We start from the raw sequence: 25,876 nt of genomic DNA, 5'->3' as shown, positions 1-25,876 counted from the left end.
ATGAAGATGTCAGAGCCAGGGCTAAAGGAGGACTCTGGTAATCCAGCCCTTGGTGTATAACCTTCAAACACCAATAAACAAGATTATCTGTATTTAACATGTGACCTTTCTCATTCTGACTGGTAGGTCCAGATGTTTTCTCATTCAGCTGCCTGGTTGAAATCTGCTTTTTAACCGACTGCATTTCGATCTAGATTCGAGGTTGCAGAAATGACAGTCTTGAAAACTATATTCTTCAGTGAGTGATGCTGTCTAAACAGTAACATATGGAAATCCATGTTTTAATAATTAAAAATAATTTGCGACCTTACCCTTAATAGATTTGTTAATTATGTCAACTGAATAAGTAAAAATGGGATCGCAGTAGATAGTTCACTATATTAGTCAGTCTGGTGGCATTAAAAACGTTGACAGGATTTGTTAGAACCAGGCTTTTCTGCACCTGCATCTGCAGAGGCAGAATTCCCAGTCATGCCTTTGTTACCCTTTGTTATTCCTCAAAGAAGTTCATAGCAGCCCTAGAGAAAATAGGAAAGGCTCTTTATTAGCTTCTCTTAAGTCACTCTAGGCTTCTGGCCATACTTCTCACCCACTTTAATGTACCTTTATTACCTTTTTTCGTTGCTTGGAGCCCAGAACTATTTCTGGCATTTTTGTATGAACTCTTACTCACCATTAACTTGATTTTCCGGTTCTAGTCCTTCAGGTTGTACTAGTTCTGTCTCTTAGACTATATAGAAAAGATAACTCTTTATTTCCTTCTTTTCTTATGGGAGAACTAAACTCTCACATTCTTGAGTGAACCCTCAGAGAGCTTCCCCATGTGCTTTGTACCACTGCTAACCTGTAGGTCAGGGACAAGTGCTCATTAATTAAGTAATAGTCATAGCCTAGTAAAGCACGCTAAACCATTAACAGAATAGAAAGTGAGACATAAAAACACATAAAAAGACATAAAAGCACAAAATATGACAAAGAACTAATACAATTAGAAAATCTGGATCTTTATGGATTTTAGTACAATTTAGAAAGAGAGCAAAAATCAGTAGTTACTTAGGTGTTCTCTGAAGTGGATAACTATAGGAGATGTCCTGTGAGGCCAACTCTTACATTGATTGTTTTAGCCTCTTTCCTACTGCCAAGTAGCAGATACAACTTGTGTTTTTAACAAAAAATTTATTTAATTCTTTGAAAAGGGCATGGAATTAGTTACATAAGAACAAAAGGAGTTAAAGATAGTCTTATGAGGATTTGTCATATGAGTTTAATCATAGCTCAAAAGCTACACTTGTCACGATGCTTCTTGTAACAGTTGGTGAATGAGCTGCTAAACTCTCCCCTCTTGAGACAGTCAGTATCAGTGTAGCTGGCTATCAGTTGTTGGGTTGTTTTTTTTAATCCTTATAGTGTTCTTTAAAAAAAAAAAAAACAGCTTTAGTGTGGTTATGATTTACATACCTTTAAGTGTCCAATTCAACGATTTTTAGTAAATTTACAGAGTTGGGCAACTAGCACCATGTTTTAGAACATTTCTGTCACCCTAAGAAAATTCCTTGTACCTGTTTGCAGTCAATCCCCATTATTACTCCCAGCATCAGGCAACCACTAATTTGATTTTTGTCTCTATAGACTTACCATTTCTGGACATCTCATGTAAAAGGAGTAATAAAATATGTACTCTTTTGTTCTGGCTTCTTTTACTTAGCATAATGTTTTTGTTTAAGTTTCTCTATATTGTTGCATGTACCATTACTTTGTTCCTCTTTATTTCTGAATAGTATTCTATTGTATTGATAAAGTACATTTTGTTTATTAGTTCACCAATTGATGGATGTTCTGATTGTTTCCATTTTTTTTGGCTTTTATGAATAATCCTGCTATGAGAATTTGTGTACAAATCTTTTTTTTTTTTTTTTTTTTTTTGCGGTACGCGGGCCTCTCACTGTTGTGGCCTCTCCCATTGTGGAGCACAGGCTCCGGACATGCAGGCTCAGCAGCCATGGCTCATGGGCCCAGCCGCTCCGCGGCATGTGGGATCTTCCCGGACCGGGGCACGAACCCGCATCCCCTGCATCGGCAGACGGACTGTCAACCACTGCACCACCAGGGAAGCCCTGTGTACAAATCTTTGTGTGGACATAGGTTTTCATTTCTTTTGGGTAGATGCCTAAGAGTGGGATTGCTGGGCTGTATGGTAAATTTATGTTTAATTTTATAAGAAACAGTCTATATTAGTTATTGATTGCAATATAACAAATTACCCCAAAACGTAACAGCTTAAAACATTACAAAGCTATTATCTCAAGAATAGAGGCACAGCTTATCTTGGTCCTCTGCTTCAGAGTCTCTCATAGGCTGCAATCAAGGTATTGACCCAGACTGTGGTCTCATCTGAAGGCTTTAGTAGGGAAGGATCAGCTACCAAATTCACTCATGTGCTTGTCAGAATTCAGTTCCTTGAAGGTTTTTGGACTGAGGGACTCATTTCCTCACTGTAGCTTGGCCAGAAACTGCCTTCAGTTCCTTGCCATGTGAACTGTCTAGCTTACTTCATCAGAGAAGCTCATGAGAAGCATGAGCGTGCATGCAAGAGAATGAGAAAAAGATGGAAGTCATATTCTTTTATAGTATAATAACAGAAGTGATTTCCCATCACTTCTGCCATGTTCTTTCAATTAGAAGCAAATCACCTAGGTCCAACCCACATGCAAGGGGAGATTACACAAGGATATGAATACTAGGAGTCAGGGATTATTGGGAGCCATTTCAGAAGGCTGCCTACTGTATTGCCAAACTTTTCTTCCAAATGACTGTACCATTTTTCATTTCCACCAGCAATGTATTAGGTAGAGCTCCATTTCTCCACATACTCGCCAACACTCATTATTGTCTGTCTTTTTGCTGATAGCCATTCTAGTGGGTGTGAAGCGGCATCTCACTGTGGTTTTAATTTACATTTCTCTAATAACTAATGATGTTGAATATCTTTGCCTATTGTTCATTTGGTTAATTTCTTTGGTGAAATGTCAATTCAGATCTTTTTAACATTTTCAGTTTAGGTTATTTGTCTCATTATTGATTGTAAGAAATTTTCATTTATGAATCATGCCTTTGGTGTCGAATCTAGATTCCAAGGTCACAAAGATATCATGTCTCAGCTAATATGCTAGGCCTTTATATACATTATTTTGCCTAATTTAATTACAGTAACAACCTTGTTAGGCGTAGATGTTATCACTGTTGCACAAATAAGAAAATTCACGGAAGTCAAGTGACTTGCTGAGATCACACAATTAGTTAGCACAGCTTGAACCTAGATTCTGTCTTATACTCCAAAGTTCATGCTCCTTCATCAGAACTTTTCTTTAAAAAGATATTCAAACCTATTTTCTGTGGGCAAAATAAGAGTGAAATATGATATTGTTCCTTTCTTATAATTACTAGTACCCATTCTGGTGCTATTTGAATACTGTTATTAGAAACCTCTATTTGTGATCATTGGAAGTTGCCTTTTTAAATAGAAAGGGGCATGTACTGCAGTTTGTTGCCTAGATTCCATCCTCGTTTCATTCTGCCAGACAATATTCCCTCCACAGTTTCTGGTGGAGCTAGGATGCGGTTTTGCTTGCATTCTTGAAGTGTGTCACTGGGCAGCTGTTAAGCAGTTAACTTTACCCCCAGGGACGAGCATGTTCCAGTGACAAGATAGCTCATTCCCTTATGTGCTTTTAACGTTGTACATTCACCTAGGACAAGTCAGTGCTGAGTTCCTTCCATTGTTTCTTAGTGCTCTAATTCCATTATTTGAAAAACAGAGAGAGGGGAATGGAGGAAGCAGAGAAGAAGAAAAGTCCAAAGAATATATAGCAGATGGTAAATTTTATATTATTTTGTACATATTTTGTTTTAATTAATTTAATGTTTAAAAGAGCAAGAATCTTCTAATTCTTAAGCCTTATATTCATTTTCCTCTCTTCCAAGAATCCTTTATACCCTTTGAGTCTGGTTGATATACTTTAAGTTAGAAATACAATTTATTATTTTCTTCTGCTGTGGCCTAAGATGCTAGCCTTAGGCAAAATTACAACCCGTGCAATATTTTGGAAACATCTCCAACCTTAATTTTGTACTTGAAGCAAAGAACAAATAATTGTTTACTCCTTCCTTCCTCCTTGCCTTCTTTCTTTCTTCCTTCTGTTCATTTGGTAAGCAGTCGCTGAACTATGTGCCCAACAGAGTGCTAAATATTAAGGGCGCCAGTGGAATGATACACAGACATTGACATCAAGGAGTGGCTACACAGAGAAGAAAATGGGAACTACCATAGGAGGAGCAGACGTGGAAAGGAAGTACAGAAGATAGAAACAGTGAGCTAGGTTGAGTATGAAACAAGTATAAGAAATCCAAGAGGTGATTGGAAGTACCTGTTGGGCTCAGCAGGGAGGACTGGCTGGAAATAAAGATTTGGGAGTCATTAGCAACAAAAAGTTGGATCAGGAGAATATGTAAAGTGAAAAAACAAAAGGTTCAAGAAACAGACCCCTGGAGACCATTCACACCTAGGAGGCAGAGAAAGAGGAGTAAACATGGAAAATAAATTAGGTAGGAATAGAACCAGGAATGAATAGAGTGAGGGAAGAGGTTCAAGAATCCGGGACTGGTCAGTGGCATTCTGTTCTAAAGTAGCAGAGTAGGAGGGGCTGAAGCCAGACCACACCAGGCAAAGAAATCATCTGGAAAACTGATCATCACTGTAGGCTTGGGACTTTCTCTAATGTATCATGAGGAGAAACTCTACGTACTACAGCTCATCTTCAGACTGTTGTAGACAAGTTGGGGGGTGATACAGCAAACTGACTGACTTCTTCCTTGGCTGGCCTTCTTGTTATCATTAAATTGGTCCAGGCTGCCCAAGGAGTTCATTCATTTATTCATTTATTCATTTATTCATTCAATACCTACGATAAGTGGGCCCTCTGGAAGGTTCTAGGGAACACAAAAGTTCTAGGTTCTGGCCCCTGCCTTGATGATGCTTCTGATCTATATGGGAAATAAACATGTTACTGTTGTACAGTTGACATAACACATACGTGTACTATGTATACCAAGAACTACTTATGCTCTGCATATATATAGAAGACATTTTCATTCCTTCCCTTACCCATGATCCTGAGTTTGGTGTTGTGACAGTCAGAATGTTTTCAACCAATTTAACTGTATTTGGATGACAATTTTTGAATTTTTCTAAGAATTATGTTTTAATATGCCTGAAATTTTTTAAAAAATTTATTTATTTTATTTTGGGCTGTATTGGGTCTTCATTGCTGCCCATGGGCTTTCTCTCTAGTTGAGGCGAGTGGGGGCTACTCTTCGTTGCGGCACATGGGCTTCTCATTGCGGTGGCTTGTCTTGTTGCAGAGCACGGGCTCTAGGTGCGCGGGCTTCAGTAGTTGTGGCTCACGGGCTCAGTAGTTTTGGTGCACAGGCTTATTTGCTCCGCGGCATGTGGGATCTTCCCGGACCAGGGATCGAACCCATGGCCCCTGCATTGGCAGGCGGATTCTTAACCACTGCGCCACCAGGGAAGCCCTATGCCTTAAATTTTTAAAATTGAACTCTGTTAAGAGAAAGATAGAGTGAATATTCTATACAAGAAAATTATGAATGAGAAGAAAGTCTTTTCTTCTAGATTTATAAATGAAATATCTACCAGGTACATATTTTAGTCTATCTCTAGTATGTTTAGGCAACATCCAAAACCTTAACCTCTTTAAACGTATTTTCAGTCAATATTTTTCAATGGATAACAGTTCTTTCTCAGAAATATAAAATAATAAATACACAGGTCGATCAATAGAAAAATTCATAGCTATAATGGACAAAAATGAAAAAATATACTTGTATACTTTTTTATAGTTTAGAAGGAACTTCCACACATCATGTTTTTCAGTCCTCACAACTCAAAGAATTCACCTGGCCTGATGATAGCTGAAGAGCTTAGCCCAGCTGATCAGCTGCAACCATACCTACTGCTGATATGTAGTGTATTCCTGTTGTTAAAAGTAATAAATCTCCTCTTGTTCTAATGGAGAAGCAAAGAATCGCACTGAAATTATTAAGCAAAATGATTTTTACTATTATGGCAATCAATGAGCTATTTGATAGTCAGATAATAAGACAAAGATTAATGTCAGTAAAATTGAGGGTGGTTTCTTTGCAGCTGAAACTTTCTTCATGTTTTCATGCTAATGCTCTTGAATTTGAAGTGACATGATTTACTGATTACCAGTTTAGCTTCTTTAAGGGCAAGTTTAAAAGTCTGATAAGAATACATTTTAATAAGAACTTAAACCAAATCAAATATTGTCCAAACTGCTACCTCTTATTTCATCGCTATTGAGATATCAATATTTTATCTCTTATTAGTCTGATTCACATTTTCCAATTTTTTCCTAATTTTAAAATAGTTGTGTTAAAGTTACTAGATGTCTATCATTTTAAGTTTTAAAAGAAGAGAAAAATGAAAACATAATGGATACTATAAATCAATGACAAAAAGTTTTGTTTTCATTGAAACTTTATAATTTTACTGATTAGAAAATACTAAAACTTCATATTCTTTAGTTCTCAAAATATCATTGGTTTTTCTCCCTTCTCACTTTACACAGAAAAATGTAAATTAGAAAATGAAAATGACCCATAATTTCAGTGTTCTTGTTCGTAATACAAAGAAGGCATTGTGGGAAAGGAGTACAGACATTAATTTTATAAGAAAAACTGTTCTAGATAATCTGTCTGTGCTATATTGGGTGATAGCAACAAACTCTGTAGACTAAATACCTACAATACATATATCTCCCATTTTGCTCTTTAGTGCTTCAAGCTTCTAAATCCTATTAACAGCTGTCAAAACTTGGTAAACTATTTAGATGCTTTCACAATTTGTTTAATTGGTTACTTAGAAAATGACATGCTAGAAAAGCCCATTCCCCCACCCTTTCTTTTAGCCTGGCTGAACATCTGTAGCATTAGGGCCTCATTATCTCTGAATTGGCATAGCAAATCGGTGGCATCATTAAAATGCCACATTAAGATGATTAAGCTTCTTTGTTATCCAGTTGACTTTTGCTTGTGCTGAGGATTTCATGGTTATGACCCCCAATCCTTGTAAAACACTTAAACAACATCACCGTTTTGTGTCTTCCCTGTCTAACAGTCGCTACCTGGTTTTGTCCCTTCTCACAGTATCTTTGGCAAACTTGAAGCTATTACTCCAGACTTTGTCCTGATTTAAATTGGATTCTGAGATCTCATAGTTCAGAGTGGAAATTCAGAACCTGCTTTTTACACTGGGAAGTTCATACTAAAAACATGTTATCCGAGACACCCAAGTTGCCTGTTCTGTTTGCCATCTTTGATAGGTTCTTCTCTCCAACTGAGCATTTTATGTGCCTGTAAAACAAACTGAGGCACAGTTGGCTGAGACTGCTATTGCCCCTGAAGGATTTAGCTGTTGGATCCTTTCCAAGACCCATTGTTTTTGCAATGTCTCAGGTGAAACCAAAAATGTCTACTCTGGAGTGCAAACCTTTCATGTGATAAGCATCACCCCAGGAAATGAGACCATGTGCCTCAGCCCCGGTGAGCCAAGCCTTTGTTCTTTTCAGCCTACAAAATTCTCTCTGGGGTGTGTGTGTGTGTGTTAGTGTGTCATCTTCCTAAGAGGCCTCCAGAACATAGACAAAGATGGGAGCAATTGTACCCCAGAGTAGCTCTTTTAGAAAGAAGTTCAGCTTAATCTAATTTTCTGTGGGTTAGATGCAATTTAGACATCTTTTCCCCCCTCTGGGAATGTTTAGCAATTACCTTTATCAGCAATTTGTGGTTTGGTATGTTCTTTTCTCCACAAACTCAGTTATAAAAAATTTACTCAGGAAGCCTTTAACATTTTTTGTTATGAAGTATATCATACATAAAAAAGGCAAATATAATTACATGTATAAAGAATAATAGCAAAACAAGTATCCATGGACCCACCACCTGGCTTAAGAAATAAAATATTGCTAGTGCCTGTGAAGATTCTTGAGAGTCAAGTGGCAATTTAAGCCATGTGTCTAAGAAACCTAATATATTTAATAAGAGACTGGAATTTACAAAACTGAAATGGGAGATTATTCACATTACAAAAGGTCTGTTCACTGTACAGAAGACTTCAGGATGCTGTGGGGGGCCTCTCCTCAAGTATATTCAAGTATTTCTTGCCAGATCTTTAAGACTTTCTGCCTTTATTAACAGTTCAGGTGTTGCCAGTCACTGACAACTGAAAAATTGAGTAAAAATGAAGATAAACATCTCTGAATGTATAATGTAAATCTGTGGAACAATATTATTGGTTTTACATGTAATGTTTTATGAAGACAGAAACAGGAGAATTTTTTGCTAGTTTAAGGTATCTAGGAAGACTTCATGGAAGAAATGGCATTTAAACAGCATCTGGAAGTTTGAATAGAATGTTGATGTGGGGAAGGGCATTTTAGGTAAAGGAAAGACTGGAGAAGAGGTTTGGAAAACTGCAGTTAGTAAGATGGCTACTGTGCTTCTCAAACTTTAATGTGTATAAGAATCCTTGAGGATTTGTTGAAATGCAAAATCTGATCCAGTAAGTCTAGGGTGAGGCCTGAGAGTCTGCATTCCTAACAAGCTCCCAGGGGATGCTGGAACTGCTGATTCAAGGACCTTACTTTGAGTAGCAAGGTTCTAGTCTAGAGAGAAGGATGATTCAAGGAGTCTAGTGAGAAATGAGATGATCAGGTCGGCTTGGGGCAGATTCTAGACAGGTCCTTGAATGTCTCACTGAGTTTGGACTTTATTCAAAGTAAACAAAATGAAATCCTTGAAAGTTTCTGAACAAGAGTTTTACTACTATAGGATGATTAATCTGGCAATAGGATATAATCTAAAAGAGAGGTCACATATACCGTGGACCAGTTAGGAAGTTAATGTAGTGGTATATTCATGTATTAAGTATTTATTGTGTATGTACTTTATGCAGAGCACTGTGTCAGATTCTAGAGCAGCAGTTCTCAAACTCCATTGTGCATAAGATTTGCCTAGAAAACATATATATTTTTTAACATCTTTATTGGAGTATAATTGCTTTACAATGGTGTGTTAGTTTCCGCTTTATAACAAAGTGAATCAGCTATACATATACATATATCCCCATATCTCCTCCCTCTTGCGTCTCCCTCCCACCCTCCCTATCCCACCCCTCTAGGTGGTCACAAAGCACCGAGCTGATCTCCCCGTGCTATGCAGCTGCTTCCCACTAGCTATCTATTTTACATTTGGTAGTGTATATATAAGTCCATGCCACTCTCTCACTTTGTCCCAGCTTACCCTTCCCCCTCCCCGTGTCCTCCAGTCCATTCTCTACGTCTGCGTCTTTATTCCTGTCCTGCCCCTAGGTTCTTCAGAACCTTTTATTTTTTTTAGATTCCATATATATGTGTTAGCATACGGTATTTGTTTTTCTCTTTCTCTTTCTGACTTACTTCACTCTGTATGACAAACTCTAGGTCCATCCACCTCACTACAAATAACTCAATTTCGTTTCTTTTTATGGCTGAGTAATATTCCATTGTATATATATGCCACATCTTTATCCATTCATCTGTTGATGGACACTTAGGTTTCTTCCATGTCCTGGCTATTGTAAATAGAGCTGCAATGAACGTTGTGGTACATGACTCTTTTTAAATTATGGTTTTCTCAGGGTATATGCCCAGTAGTGGGATTGCTGGGTCGTATGTAGTTCTATTTTTAGTTTTTTAAGGAACCTCCATACTGTTCTCCATAGTAGCTGTATCAATTTACATTCCCACCAACAGTGCAAGAGGGTTCCCTTTTCTCCACACCCCCTCCGGCATTTATTGTTTGTAGATTTTTTGATGATGGCCATTCTGACTGGTGTGAGGTGATACCTTATTGCATTTCTCTAATGATTAGTGATGTTGAGCATCCTCTCATGTGTTTGTTGGCAATCTGTATATCTTCCTTGGAGAAATGTCTATTTAGGTCTTCTGCCCATTTTTGGATTGGCTTGTTTGTGTTTTTGATATTGAGCTGCTTGTAAATTTTGGAGATTAATCCTTTGTCAGTTGCTTCATTTGCAAATATTTTCTCCCATTCTGAGGGTTGTCTTTTTGTCTTATTTATGGTTTCCTTTGCTGTGCAAAAGCTTTTAAGCTTCATTGGGTCCCATTTGTTTATTTTTGTTTTTATTTCCATTTCTCTAGGAGGTGGGTCAAAAAGGATCTCGCTGTGATTTATGTCATAGAGTGTTCTGCCTATGTTTTCCTCTAAGAGTTTTATAGTGTCTGGCCTTACATTTAGGTCTTTAATCCATTTTGAGTAGAAAACATATTTTTAATGCATGTTTCCAGCCCCCACACCCCCAATTTTGGGACCCCCAAAATTTCTATTTTAAAACCCCACAACCTCTCGTCTTACAGATACAGGTGAAGCAGTGTCATAGGGGATACTGAGTTGAAAACAAAACAAAAAGCAAATAACAAACCTGTGTAGCTTCTGACCTCAGATAGCTTACATGTCCATATGGGAGATGAGGTGCACTTACAAGTAACTCAAAGAACGAAGGAGCCGATTATTTTGCAGCCAGGGGGATCAGGGAAGGCATAGTAGGGGGAAATGGCACATTAGTTTTGCCTTAAAAGATGTGTAGGATTTGGACCCGTGGTGATGTTGGGGTAAGACCTTTAGGGCAGTGGAAATAATAAAAGGAAGGATACTTAGAAGTTGTTTAGTTTGGTTAAAGATATCTCAGTATTCAGAATCAACATTACAAAAATTGTTGGGGCCAGATATTGAAAGGTCTTTTAAATTCTTTGTTTCTGAGTTTGGATTTTATTTTGTTGGCAGCAGAGGATATTGGAGAATTTGGACAGGGTCATGATATGACCAGAGCTACAGTTTACAAGAACCATCTGGTGGCAGAGTATAGCATGAGCTGGAAAGGAAAAAGAAAGGAGACAGGGAGAACAATGTAGAGGCTACCACAATAGGAGAGCAATCAGGGTCTGAGATTTGGGATAATGAGTGTGTAAAATAGTGGGGAGGAGAAGCAGATTGGAGAGAGGGTACAAAAATAAAACCAATGGGTGATTAAACGTGGGGTGCAAACAAGAGGAAGGAAAGATGACTGTAAAGATTCTAACCTGAATAACTATGAAGATACCTAGGAGGCCTTTGGGAACAGAGGACTGAAGAAGGGGAGAGAGATTACACCTGGAGATACATATTTGGTGATTAATCATGTAAAAGGCTAGTTGAAGCCTTAAGAGTGGATGAAATTGCCATAGGGGAGGGGGTATAGAGGGAAGAAAAAAGGGGGTTAAGGACAGTATTTGGGAGGCAGAGCTGGGGGAAGAGCTAGAAAGAGGCAATCAGAAAGGTGAGGAAAGAAGGTACAGTTTCACTGAAGAAGTAGAAATACAGAAGAACAAGGAGTGGAGGTCAACAGTATCAAGGGCTACAGAGAAGCTGGGGAGAATGGCACACAAAAGGCCATTAGATTTAAGAATCAGGAGTTTATTGATGATCTTCAAGGGAGCAGATTCAGTGAATTATGGAGGCAGAAGCCAGATTACAGGGAATTTTATATCAGTTTTGAGATCGTAGAGACAGTAAGCACAGATTACTTCTGTATGAAATCTATCTAGAAAGGAATGTTGAGAGAGGATGAGTTTAGGTATGATGGGATGAGAGGCTAAACTAAATTGCAAAGGGAATAGAAAAGAGGAGTTGGCATCTAGAGAACCTGAGGACGTAGAATCTATAGGACTTGGAGACTGACTTGATGTGGAGATTGGACAGAAAAGGATTCCAGTTTCAAGACTTGGAGAATGCAAGAAGGAAGATGCCATGTGTGACTATAAAGACATCATAAGTTAGCAGCAATTTTGGGTTCAAAGATGACAAGTTTGATTTTAGATATGTTTCTTAATGTTTTCAAGGGATACTAAGTAGAATGCCCCCACCTTTCCTCTGCTCCAATAAATTTTCCTCCCAAGGAAGAGAATGAGTCTCTCAGTCCTTAGAGCAGACTAGTGTCGTTTCTGGTAGTTTTGGTGGACTATATTTGGAGACTGGGTGCTAAGCCCAATAATCTCTCAGGAATCCCTTTTGTATCTTAGATACTAATGTATTCTAATATTCAGCTCTGTTTATTTTCACATGGTAAACCATAATGAATTGTTGATCCCCAGTAACCATGAAGAGAGGACATCCAGTTCTTTTATCTAAAACTGGTAGGACTCCAAGGGCAAACCAATAACTATACCAGGAGCTCTTTTGGTCCGCTAAGTCCCAGGGACTTCCTTAATGCCCTGTCCATGTGTCTGTATGCGTTCCCTTAGAACCCTGGGTCTCAAATACTGTCTTCCTTGTTCTATGGCTAAGTCCCAAATGACAAAAGCCAAGAATTTGTTTTGAGCCAGGTCGGGGTAGTATTGAGTTCTAGGTCAAGCCCATTAAAGCCAAAATCCTGAGAGAAGGAGCAACCCTCTCATGTCCTGTGTTTTCAGAAAGACCCGAAACATTGATCTTACTAGTTTTTAATTGTCACTGACCACAGAATGGCCTGAGTCTGTTCATATTAACATTTACAACGAAAATGAAAAGGATCCTTCTCTGCCGGCCCTTTCTGTATGCTGTTTCTGGTTTTCAGTAGCTGAAGTTTTCCGTTGAGTTTCTTTTAAACGCCTACATGCAAACTAAAGAGCATTCAAGCTTTGGTGGGATATCACCCACAGCTGGAGTGATGGAGGAAGGGAGGAGGGTACAAGCCTCAGGTGCATCCTTCTCTTTCAAAAAAAAAATTGTTTTTAAAGCAAAAACCACTTAAGAAAACAAATTCCATCTGAAAGAGGCAAGATGTGTCCAGAGAAAGAAGGGAATGAATCTCTCTCCATTCCCTTCTCATCCGTTTCCCGTAGGAAACGTATATCAATTCATGTATAATCCAGATGCATAGGATGGGCAAATTTGAAACACGTTGGATGTTTCCTGTAGCCCTACATTTCTTATAATCACAGAGTGAAAGATTGTGAACCATGAACCGTGATGAGAAGCAGTGGAACAGTGTTGCAGCAATGGCTCCTCTGTTGGTGGTTAGGCCCTGTCTTGCTCTATTAAGCAAACACAGTTAATATAGATGAAAGGTAACCTTGATAGAAGTGAAAATTGAAACTTGAGTGGAAGGTAGCAAGCCAGGCACAGCTGCAGTTATACTTCCTCCTATGTGGCAACAGGAGCTGCACTTACTGGTGTTGTTTGGAAGGGATGTCGTTTTTTAAAATATCTTTTCTTCAGCGTGTTTTGGCTTTTAAAGTCTAACCCCATTGATGGGGGAGTGTGGAATATGATGGTAAGGGGCATATTAGACTTGATGTGTCAGACTGTGAGGCCAAATCCAAGCTCAGTGTTCTAAGCACAGTTAATCTGCTATTAACCGGCTGTGTAACTTTGGACTACTCACCAAAAACGTCTCTGATCCTGGATTTCCTTACCTGAAAATCAAGGGTTGGATTAGATGATCTCTAAATTCCCTTCGAGCCCTGAAATTCCATTGGTTTGTGATTCCTCATGGAGCATTACAATTTCCAGTTTCTAAGAATGAATTTTTTTTAAGTAAGCATTTATGCAGCGTTATACATATATGAAAAAATCCCCTGTAAATATTTACTGTTATTATATCAGGCAAATATTTAGGTTTTCTTGGTATCAGTACATAAATTTACCTTCTTCATTTCTTATGTTCTTCAGCTTAAGAGTGCTGCACCTCTTTTTGAGATAGTACCTGATCAGCCAACTCACTTTGACCAGCCCCACCTCTCCTATCCCGTCCTACAATTCTAGGACCTCGAGTTTAGCCCTCCCTAACTTGGGTATAGGTGCCCTTCCCCTTGCTTAGGTTGAGCTTCATTTACCTGTGTCAATGAAAATGACTCCTTAGAAGGTTATGTTAAAGGATTACTTCTCCTTTTATCTTTCTCAACACTATTTCACTAGTACTGCCAGCTTCCTCTACATTCAGTGCTCTCTCTTTATCGGTTCCGAGAGAGAGAGAGATAAGACTCATTTTAGCAGTTGGTATACATGGAAGGGGAAGAGGCAAAGCATGGCTTAAAATCAGAAAAAAACATGTTAACTATTCAACTCTCAGTCTTAGTGGCATAAATTGGATGCAATTGAAGAATTAAAGCAGCATTTTCTTCTTGAAGCCAAGGAGAACATCACCTTGCCTTGTAACTGCAACCACCAAAAAAGTACTAAATCTGAGAACCTTTCTCCTCCCCCGGTACTGGAGAAGAATTGCTCAAAATGTTTTTTTCATAGTCGCTTTGAAGAGTCATAGCTAAAATCTATTCTCTCTAATTTTCTGGATGGCCTAAAACACTGTCATCTCTTTGTGTGCGCGCGTGCGTGCGCGTGTGCGCATGCGCGTGCACGTGTCTGTGTTTTCCCCTGACTATGGTTCTGAATTCAAATAACGCGTGATCATCCTAATGGTATTTTCTTGTTTTGTGGATGTACAATATTGTTAGCTTCATTTGGTATTTAATTGTCAGTTGTGGGTCTCTGCTCTCTGAGCTGCTTTGATAGCTCCAAAACCAATCATTGTTCATTTCTTGCATTTTCCTCCCTGCAGATGATTCAATGAAAGTGAAAGATGAATACAGTGAAGGGGATGAGAATGTTTTAAAGCCAGAACCCTTGGGAAATGCAGAAGAGCCTGAAGTTCCTTACAGCTATTCAAGAGAATATAATGAATATGAAAACATTAAGTTGGAGAGACACGTTGTCTCATACGATAGCAGCAGGCCGACCAGTGGCAAGATGAACTGCGATGTGTGTGGATTATCCTGCATTAGCTTCAATGTCTTAATGGTTCATAAGCGGAGCCATACTGGTAAATAGTCTCCTTTATCCATTGTTCTGAAAACTGTCCTAATTCAACCACATGAGAAAAGAAGTGGTGGTATTTAAGACTTACTTTTGATTACTTTCATTGATTTTTGCTAAAATTCTGATGTATCTCTCCCTCTCTGTATTTCCATTTACCCAGTGATTTTTATTCCTGCTTCATGGTGCATTTGGCAAACATATTGCAAATGCTATGAATAAAAGAAGACTGTAGAGAGCACTGTGTTCTAGGTCAGCCACATATTTTTCTTCAGTTAATAAGTGGGAGTTAAATCGTGTGATATGCTTTTTAGGCGTCTTTCATATATTTTTGCATAACTTTTAAAAAAGCAGATCTCACTGTATTGAGTTCAAATTTGGTAGATGAAGGGACATAGCTTTTATTAACAATTTTAAAAAATTTATTTTCGGACAACAAAAAGGCAGTCAACAGAAATGCATACAAACATAACACTCCCAGTGAGCCCAATAGATTTCATCTGACATCGGATATGACGACTTTAAAAAGCATTTCTTGAATTAAAGAAAAAAAACGCTTCTGGCTCTTTATACCTTGTTAGGACTTCAGTCTGTGACTCTTTTTACAGATTGAGATTACATTCAAAAGGAATGCTAAGTAATGTAAAAACTTAAATCTAGAAAGCACTTCTAAAGCTACTCTTATTTTTTTGCTCTGATCCAAGACAAGATGCCTCAAGTAGCCTTGCTAGGTGAGTGATTTTTCTCTTCTGGAGAGAAGATTCCATAAGTAAGTCTTAGGCTTGCCTTGAAATACAGCTCCCATCTTATCCCAATATGAACAGAAACTATCTAAAAAATGAGCTTTTGCCATAGGCATCTAATCTGTGCATATGTTCCGCCACTTGCTGGGTGATCAGAAATCTCTTTTTTGTCCTTTTTAAAGGTGAACGCCCATTCCAGTGTAATCAGTGTGGGGCATCTTTTACTCAGAAAGGTAACCTCCTCCGCCACATTAAACTGCACACAGGGGAAAAACCTTTTAAGTGTCACCTCTGCAACTATGCATGCCAGAGAAGAGATGCACTCACAGGTCATCTTAGGACACATTCTGGTAAGTGAGAGCAGTGAGCATTCCATATCTAGTAAATGTGTGTTCCTCAGTGCCCATTGCGGAAACTAGAAAGAGTTAAGTGTGGAGGTTTTAATCCGTCACTCCGGTTCTGAAGGGTTACAACAGCAGAGACCTCTAGGGCTAATTGCACTTCCATTAAGGCATTAATTGCTCTCCGTCTGGCTCAATGGGGTTGATCATCTCCGTACCATCTTTGCGCCCCTAGAGAACATCACAGTCAGACAGGAAGAGCCTGCCCTATAAAAATGCTTTTTTAATTTTTGCAAAAAAAATTATAGCCATCAGTATTTTTATGGTAAACTTTATTAAAATATTATTTTCCTAAAAATATACACACATACTTTTCATTCAAAAGTCTGGATAAAGCAAATGATGTACTGTTTGTAAATTATGTAAAACTGTAAACTGGGTATGACTCATTGTTGGGGGTTAGTTTTGGCTAGTCTGGGCTAAATTGGGGAGTTTTGGCCATTCTGGTCTAGATTTCTTTTTTTGCATTGAGATATAATTGACAATATAACATAGTATTAGTTTTAGGTATATACGAGCTAAATTTCTTAAACCCAACTTTCTTCTTCATCAGCCTATTTATTTTTAGTCTCTAAAAGATGAGCAGCAGTAAGAATTCATAAAAAGCTATGTTCTGTCTTGATGTTTTCGCTCCTATTTTAACCACGGAAGATACATTTTTTTCAACATTTAGAATTTCCCTCCTAGAAAAATAAAACTGAGTTTATTTTCAAATTTGGGACCTCATGTTCTTGATGTTATCTGACAAAATTTTAATTGAAGAAAAAAAAAGCTTTGTTTTTATGTCAATCCACATTCTGCTTTGACGAAAACCCAGCCCCAAACCCGCAACTGGTCACAATGCAGAGACTAAGGATTAAACAAATCAGCCCCAACGAAACCCACCATGAGAGATCATAAGTGGCAAAAGAAGGGTTTCTTTTACAGCTCATTGTTCAAAGTAATGAATTACGACTGAGTTTGGTCCAAAAACTTAGAGTAGTTCTTTTCTGTTGCTTTTTCCAAGTAAGATCCAACAATAATAGTCATTTTTAAGACAGATTCTAGAAGACCCCAATTTATGCAGAAACTTAACATTCTTAGCCCTAACAGAGCTGCATTTATTTTAACTTGGGATTCCATAAGGATCTTTTAGTGCTTTAAGTCCCAAAGGCACTATTTTAAACCGAGCAAGAGGATTAGAAAATAAAAAAATCTCAGTCCCTAAAACTCTGAAAAATTCATGGGGTACATTTCATCGACAAGTCAGAAAGGCTAGCCCCGCACACAGAATTGAAGTTATTACTTACATAATTTAAAAAATAACTCATTTGGAGGAGTTAGGAGGTTAAAGGTGGCCTGAATTGTATGGATGAACTTTTGAGGAAACTTTTGCTTTATCTTAGAAGTTAAGATGAAGTCATTTTGGCAATTCCTTCTTATTTCTATTATTCAAAACTATCCTCAGGGGCTTCCCTGGTGGCGCAGTGATTGAGAATCCGCCTGCCAATGCAGGGGACACGGGTTCGAGCCCTGGTCTGGGAAGATCCCACATGCCACGGAGCAACTAAGCCCATGCGCCACAACTACTGAGCCTGTACTCTAGAGCCCGTGAGCCACAGCTGCTGAGCCCACGTGCTGCAACTGCTGAAGCCCGCGTGCCTAGAGCCCGTGCTCCGCAACAAGAGAAGCCACCACAATGAGAAGCCCGCGCACCGCAACAAAGAGTAGCACCTGCTCGCCGCAATTAGAGAAAGCCCGTGCGCAGCAACGAAGACGCAACACAGCCAAAAATAAGTAAATAAATTTAAAAAAAGAAAACAAAAACTATCCTTAGCTGGTTGGGTCAGTTTTTATTGATTGAGCCCAGACTTTGCTATAGCCACTGAGCAAGGACAAGCTACATTTATCGAAATATGCCAGTGCTCTAAAAAGACTGAATGACTAACTCCCACAAACTACAGCATTCTTTACTTACAGCCAGCTGGATGTCGCAGAATGTGGGATTTCTTCCTACTTCATTCTTTTTTTTTAAAAATATTTATTTATTTATTTATTTATTTATTTATGGCTGTGTTGGGTCTTCACTTCTGTGCGAGGGCTTTCTCCAGTTGCGGCAGGCGGGGGCCACTCTTCATTGCGGTGCGCGGGCCTCTCACTGTCGCAGCCTCTCTTGTTGCAGAGCAGAGGCTCCAGACGCGCAGGCTCAGTAGTTGTGGCTCACGGGCCCAGTTGCTCCGCGGCACGTGGGATCCTCCCAGACCAGGGCTCGAACCCGTGTCCCCTGCACTAGCAGGCAGACTCTCAACCACTGCGCCACCAGGGAAGCCCCCTACTTCATTCTTAAACCACACTAACCTCCTTGAAAAATAAAAAGTTCCTATTTTTATTTTTTTCCTGAAGAAGCAAGATTGGATCGGGAGCCAAAACACTATGCTCCATGATAGTCATTAAATCCAAATCCTTTCATTTGTGAAAAGACCCTATCCTTTCAAAGAATAACATGATAGTCAATCATAGGCCATAACCTTATTTCAGTTGACTAAATTTAAAAGTAATTGTAAGTGCACAAGTATCCAAATACTCTGGCTTCTCTCAGCAGTCTCATTCCTAGTGGACAGTTTTCACAGGGCCCCAATACACCATTTGTTCTATAACCCCTGAGGGTCACTGAGTACCCCTTGTGCTCTCCTTATAGTTGAGAAACCCTATAAATGTGAGTTTTGCGGCAGGAGTTACAAGCAGAGAAGTTCCCTTGAGGAGCACAAGGAGCGCTGCCGTACATTTCTTCAGAGCACTGACCTGGCTGAGACTGGTGAGTTCATGCAACACCCGTTCTGCACATGTTTAGTGAGCATCCGCTGTTCTAGGTGATAGGATACAATAGTAGACAAAAATACAAAAAATCCTGCCCTCCTGGAGTTTATATTTTCATAGGGAAAGACAGACTAGAAACAAAGAGAATAAGTACCCTACACAATAGAAGGTCGTAATTGCTACTGAGAAAAATAATGCAGGTACTGGGGGCTGATGGTAAATCAGGAAAAACATCAAGGAGCTGACGTTTTAACAGACTTAAAAGCATAAGGAGAGAGCCCTGCAGATAACTTGGAAATAGCAAGTGCAAAGGACCTGGGCCTTGAATTTGAAGAAGTATAGCTAGCCCTTTGTGGCTGGAACAGAGTGAGTGGTGGGACATGAGGCCAGAGAGGAAATAGGAAACCAGCTCTTATCAGGCCTTGTAGGCCATTGTAAAGACTTGGATTTTTCTCTGAGTGAAATTAAAAATCTTCAGAGGATTTTGAACAGAGAGGTGACGTGATTGGACTTCTCATTTGAAAAAAAAATCACTCTACTTACTACTGAGGATAGGTTGTATTTGGGATAAGACTAGAAATTGGGGAGTCCAGTTAGAAGGCCATTGCAAGAATTCAAGCAAGGAAAAATTGTGTCTTGGTAATGGTAGAGGTGGTACAAAGTGTTTTAACTCTATACAGTATAGTTTAAAGATAGAACCAACAGGATTTCTTAACAGATTGTTGTGGGATGTGATGAAGAATGCAGTTGCCGTTAACTGAAATGGTAAAGATTGAGGGTAAAGGCAGTGTGAGGGGTGGCTAAGGCAGAGTCCATTAAAACCAAAAGGATTTTCTTTGCGCAAGGCCGCCAGATCATGTACTTGTCAACTCATATGATTTATTGTGATGCTTATGTTTTGTTCTGGGAATTTCATATTTTATTCAGTGTTTTGAATTACATGCCTAGTGACAATTGGTTGAAACACTGGATGTCTTTCCATGTATCAGTTGTGGTTTTATTTCCTTTCATTCTTGAGTTGAAATAACCTGGAACTTTTTTGTGTCACATCTCTGCAGTTGTCCTTTGACCCATATAGTTGACCATCAGCCTGGTTCTGCAGCTTGGATTGCCTGATATTTTTATTTGTTTACTCGAACCAGTTGCTTATTTAGAGTAGGTATAAACCCTCGTGGGATTTGGTGTTTGACAGCAGTAGTTGCAATTGAATAGTTTGAACATTCTAAAACAGAAACATTACAAAAAAGTGACAGAAACAATGTGAAACTCAGGAAAAATGCAGTGCAAATCATGAGTAGTTTAACTGTACCCGTTTTGAGTGAGAGGAAACTTTTGTTTTAGATAAAGCCTATTTTATGGTGTTAGGAGCTGGCCAACTGAATTCTGTTGGTTTGCACTGCTTCTGCTTTTTATCCTGATGGCATCTTTAGTTTTATCAAGGAGTTGGATTTCCTCCTTATTTCTAAAAAGAAATGTTTACTCTTAAAAAAAAAAAACTTGGGTTTTGACGTCTTAAAGCAACATGCTTAAGGTTAGTCAGGCAATACCTGGGCATCTTTACTTGACGTTCCATTTCAGACAATAGACAAAGCTCTTAATGTGAGAAATTCTCAAGTTATGAAAATCTATTATATTCCAAATAGAATCATCGGTATTTAAAGCAAGAAGGATTAAAGAGAGCATTTAATCCCACCTGTTCATTTTATTTTATTTTTTGACATCTTTATTGGAGTATAATTGCTTTACTATGTTGTGTTAATTTCTGCTGTATAACAAAGTGAATCAGCTGTATGTATACATATATCCCCATATCCCCTCCGTCTTGTGCCTCCCTCCCGCCCTCCCTGTCACCTGTTCATTTTAGAGGTGAGGATATTGAGACTCATCAAAAATTCAGTGACTTACTTAAAAATCACTAGAACTTTTGTTGTTTTCATGATTAGCTATTTTTTTTATTTTCAAAGACATATTGGGACATAATTCACATACCATTAAACTCACCCTTTTAAAGTGTACAATTCAGTAGTTTTTAACATATTCACAAAGTTATACAACCATCACCACTCTAATTTCATAACATTTTTGTCACTCCCAAAAGAAGCCCTGTACCTATTAGCAGCCACTCCTGTTCCCCCTCTCTCCAGCCCCCAGCAACCATTAATCTACTTTCTGTCTCTGTGGATTTGCCTATTCTGAACATGTCACGTGAATAGAATCATATAATGTGTAGCCTTTTATGTCTGCCTTCTTTCACTCAGCATAATGTTTTCAGGGTTCATCCACGTGGTAGTACTTCATTCCTTTTTATGGCTGAATAATATTCCATTATATGGATTCATTGCATTTTATCTATCCATTTATCAGTTAATGGACATTTGGTTTTTTTCCCACTTTTGGAAAAATGGCTTAATTAGCTATATATATTTTAAAGGTTATGTATTATCTAGTTAGCAAAAGTAGAGTAACACACATACTAATAGGCACATACATATGCATATATGTCTTGATTGTCCTGGAAGCAGGGGAAAAATTGAGTAAAATATCCTCTATGAACAGTAAGTTCAAAATTACTGATTTTGAAGTAAGGTTACCACCTTCCTTCCCATTCCCATGACCTTTTTTAGGAATTTCATATTAGAAAAGTATCAAAAGAAATGTTTTCACTATCTTCAGTGGTATAAGGCGATTCAGGAAATACTGAAATACGGAGGTTGAGTTAATTTGCATTTCATAGGCTGGTTTGATGGATCCATGCAACACACTTCAAGTCTCAGCAAAAAAATAAAGGGTCAACTAAGTCAGCAACTTTTGATTTTTTAAAAAAACAAATATGTCGTTATGGTGGTTTCAGGTTAGAAAATGTATAAAGTCACAGCTTAATCAAATATAATAAATACTGCATGTCCTGTCTATCTTTGATATTTCAAATAGTTCTCATGATTTTTCCTGAAATCCAAAATATAAAGAATGTTTACTCAAACACAAGCCAATCCTTTAATTATTGCCACAGCTCCCTACGTGGTTTCCATTTCTGTTTCCTTCTTAAAATTGGGAGTCCCAGTCTGGACACAGTGCTCCATTTTGAGCCTGACCAATATAGTGTCACCAGCGGTACCTCCCTAGCTTTTATTTTATTTTTAAATTTATTTATTTTATTTATTTATTTTTAGCTGCGTTGGTTCTTCATTGCTGTGCCCGGGCTTTCTCTAGTTGCAGCGAGTGGGGCCCACTCTTCGTTGCAGTGCATGGGCTTCTCATTGTGGTGGCTTCTCTTGTTGCAGAGCACGGGCTCTAGGTGTGCAGCCTTCAGTAGTTGTGGCATGTGGGCTTAGTAGTTGTGGCTCACGGGCTCTAGAGCGCAGGCTCAGTAGTTGTGGCACACGGGCTTAGTTGTTCCAAGGCATGTGGGATCTTCCCGGACCAGGGCTCGAACCCGTGTCCCCTGCATTGGCAGGCGGATTCCTAACCACTGCGCCACCAGGGAAGCCCCATCCCTAGATTTTAAAGTGATGATGCTGCACTGTGGATGTGGCACTTATTCATCAAGGGCTTATTGTAAATTGAAGTGCAGCCTAGAGTGAGAGCCAAGCCTTGGGACAAACCTGCCCCAGTCAGGAAGCAGGTCTTTATGGAAGCAGAACAAATGAATAGGCCTTGGACTGGAGACCAATCTGCAAAAGAAGGTCGTGTTGGGCAACAGGACTTCTGGCCTTGCTAATCATTTTCTTTTGTTCAGATAGCATGCGTTGGATTCTCATGTGCCAGGCTGTGTGTCAGAGCTGTTTATAAAGATGAGTGAAGGTTAAGCCCCTACCCTTAAAGTATTCACAGTCCAACAAGGGACCGGGTACTTGATCTGTTAATATAAAGATCTAATAGAGATACATGTGATAGTGTTACTTCAGTCCAAGTTTTTATACCAGACATCATCAAGATACTCTAATCCTGTCTTAATGGAGTATATATGAAAAGAAGAATGAATATAGACGATCACAGATTTCATTTTCTCATTAGCTTGATCCTTATTCCAGAAAGGGACTAACAGCTGGTATAGAGATTCATTTAGCCTCATTTCACACAAATTATGAATACTTGGAGTGGGACATATTTTTGTATGACAATGAGTTCTAGTAATAACAAGATTTTTAAACTAATTGAATAATTATATTTATTTATGAATCTAGGAGTCAAAACCTTTTATCTTCATTCTCATTGTTGCGGTTGAGATAATACAAGTATGAGAGTTTCAGAATAAATTTATATTTTTACCAAATAGCAGTCCAAAGAAAAAGCTTAAAGTGTTTTAAACGTCTCTTTTCCCAACAGATTATTAGAAAATCAATACTAACTCAACAAGTAGTATTCATTCTACTTGCTCAAAAAGGCAACAGTTTTATGTAACTTTTTTGTTAGAACCTGCCTTGCTCTTTGATAGCAGTCTCTTGTTAGACAATTCTTATTGCATAATAACACCCCTTTGTTCCACTCTCCATCAGTTACTGGCTGACCACACCATAGAAGAAACAGGAAGAAATGCCTCTTATTTGAGATCCATTTAACACTTCAAGATCTAATGAAGGATTTTGAACAAAAACAAAAACACAACGAATTATATAGTTAAATCTGCAATCACTTTGAAATAGAAATGGCATCATGCAGTTAGCTAAAACCCAGACAAACTATTAATATTTTTGCAGAGATTAAAGGTAGTAACCTATTTTGTAATTTTGACTTCGTATGAGTTTTATTATTTATTTTTTCAACATGTCATTAAAATCATTTTGCTAATGAAAATGGGTATATCCACTATATACTAGTAGGCACGTAACATGAAGGGGAATTGACCCCGAATTATAGTCCTACTCCCACTGTGCTCACTCATGAACCAAGTGTGCAAATTGTCCCTTGCCACCGTCCCATATTCCCCACACCCACCCCTTGCAACACTAAACTGCCAAACACCACCCAGGAACGGATTTCCTATTTCGTCATTTAAACCCATTATCTTGTTCCCTTACTATCTTGCCAAACTGGTTTCCCTCCACTTACATTCTGAGATGTGATGTGGCAAGATAACAAGTCTAGACTATTTGTATAAATAGACAGTTGGGTCTTAAAGTTGAAGCAGAGGACCAAACGCCAAGTCCTCTTTTTTCTTTTCCCCCTTTCAGTGTACTGCCTAAACTCCTTGTAATCCCAAAGAGATTGGCTTGACTCCAAAGCATTTCTTTGTGTTTTAAAGGGTGTTCGTTTAGTACAGCAGCTGTCCAACAACTGCAAGGCACAAGACTGAGAGTTTGGGAAAGAAAATGAGAGTATACCATAGTCAGTTGAAACTTTAGCCTTTGCCTAACTTGCCAATTAGAAAACACAGTTAACTCAGTAAAGATGAACTTAATCTCTAGAGTGTGTTCACATGTACAATGAGGATTGGGATCTTGGAGCTGATATTTTGCATGAATGACCCTGTGGGTGGGTGTGGGTAGATGGCAGCCCTCTAGATTAGTAGTTTCAGAGGATTCCTTTCAATCCAACCAGAGTTGTGGAATATGGGAAAGTCTCCACCCTTGCCTCAAATTATCAGTCTCTCCATAAACACTCCAGAATTTTATCTTTTTAAATGTCAGGCATTTGGTCACTGATTTCCAGAGTAAGATTTACCTAGAAATGACTGTCATGACAAGCTTGGTGAGTAACCAGGGATAAAAGATGATGTTATCTCTGAAGGTTGCCATTTAGTGACATGCCCCAATTATGTTATTTAGGTCAGTGTATCCCCGCTTTAGCCTCCTTCCAAATATAGTGTGTATAGAGTATGTGTCCTCAGAAAGATGCTTGTGGTAATTGATGGTGGCTTTGGTAAAATGTAGGGAGATGCTGAGAGCCGAATGGGAAAACTAAACTGGCAGCATAATGCTTGCAGCAAGTACTGGGACTGACGAACAGATCTCCGGGTAATGATGGGGCCGTTGGCGGAGTAACTAAAAGACTTAATAAGAGCAGTGGTAAAATGGGGATAAAGTTAAAAATTCCCAAAGTACTGTTTTTCATTCTTGTTTTACTATAAATCTTTTTTGATAATAACTACATGGGGTAGGCATGGGGGTGGGGGAGGACCTTACCTGGCTTTAATGCTCTCAAAGTTGCTGGAACCAGAATGAATGTTCCTAGTCAACGCACAAACTTAGCTGCCTCTCTGATGCTTCTAAGAAAAAGCCTCCTTCTAACAGCCTCAGGAACTTATTTCAAATCCCAGGCCTTTGTCTTTCATCTCTCTGCTCTTGGGGCTCTGGGTAGTGCCACATCTGGTGGTGGTTTGTGTGAAAGGAAATAATATGTATAATAGTTTCCTGTTTGGTCATTTAAACCTATCCCTGTGCTGGACAGAATTTAACCCACTTCACTCAACAGCAGTGTTCTGTCACTAAAGTGCCCGTTATTTACAACGATTGGTCAGCTAAAGTCGCAGTGCTTTACCACTGGCCCCAAAGCTGCCCAGTTCCCTTATTCGGACCCTTATTGTTTTCATTTACACAAATAGTGTTGTTATAGCTTAAACTGAAGGCTGGGATTTATTTCTTTAGAGCATAGAATTATTTTTGATAAGAAACTCACAAAGTCTAGTAAATATGGTCATTGTCATCATTCTCTTCTCTTATTCATTTTTGGAGCCATTATTCTTGAATTTTTAAAACACTGAGCTTTATAATTTATTGTGTAATGACTGTCAAGGAGTTTTAAAAAAAACAGAACCAAAACCGTGCCAATAATAAAATGAAAAATATTTAATACTTTGAATTCTCTCTTTCTGATTTGGCTTTGGTCTCCCACCCTGGCCATTCTTGATAGTCTTGCCCTTGAGGTCTTTCTTTCTATCTATCTATTTATTTATTTATTTTTGGCTGCGTTGGGTCTTCATTGCTGCTCATGAGCTTTCTCTAGTTGTGGCGA

General features: G+C 38.7%; 1 protein-coding gene across 3 annotated transcripts in view; it reads left to right on the top strand.

The window, feature by feature from the left end:
- IKZF3 (IKAROS family zinc finger 3) overlaps window positions 1–25,876 on the top strand; it is an 87,321-nt gene that overhangs the window by 42,130 nt on the left and 19,315 nt on the right. For 2 of the 3 annotated variants that reach the window (XM_022557773.3, XM_022557771.3), the window contains exons 4-6: window positions 14,732–14,992; window positions 15,911–16,078; window positions 18,807–18,923. In XM_022557773.3, coding sequence (XP_022413481.1) covers window positions 14,732–14,992; window positions 15,911–16,078; window positions 18,807–18,923 — 546 coding nt within the window. The remainder of the gene's footprint in view (window positions 1–14,731; window positions 14,993–15,910; window positions 16,079–18,806; window positions 18,924–25,876) is intronic. The other variant, XM_089901202.1, reaches the window with a different exon arrangement.

Source organism: Delphinapterus leucas, chromosome 19 (assembly GCF_059928025.1).
Source record: "Delphinapterus leucas isolate spDelLeu-1000000601 "Yukka" chromosome 19, BTC_Dleu_Yukka2, whole genome shotgun sequence".
NCBI classification, from domain to species: Eukaryota; Metazoa; Chordata; class Mammalia; order Artiodactyla; family Monodontidae; genus Delphinapterus; species Delphinapterus leucas.
The sequence above is the reverse complement of the archived record's forward strand: the minus strand, read 5'-3'. Positions and strand labels throughout refer to the sequence as shown.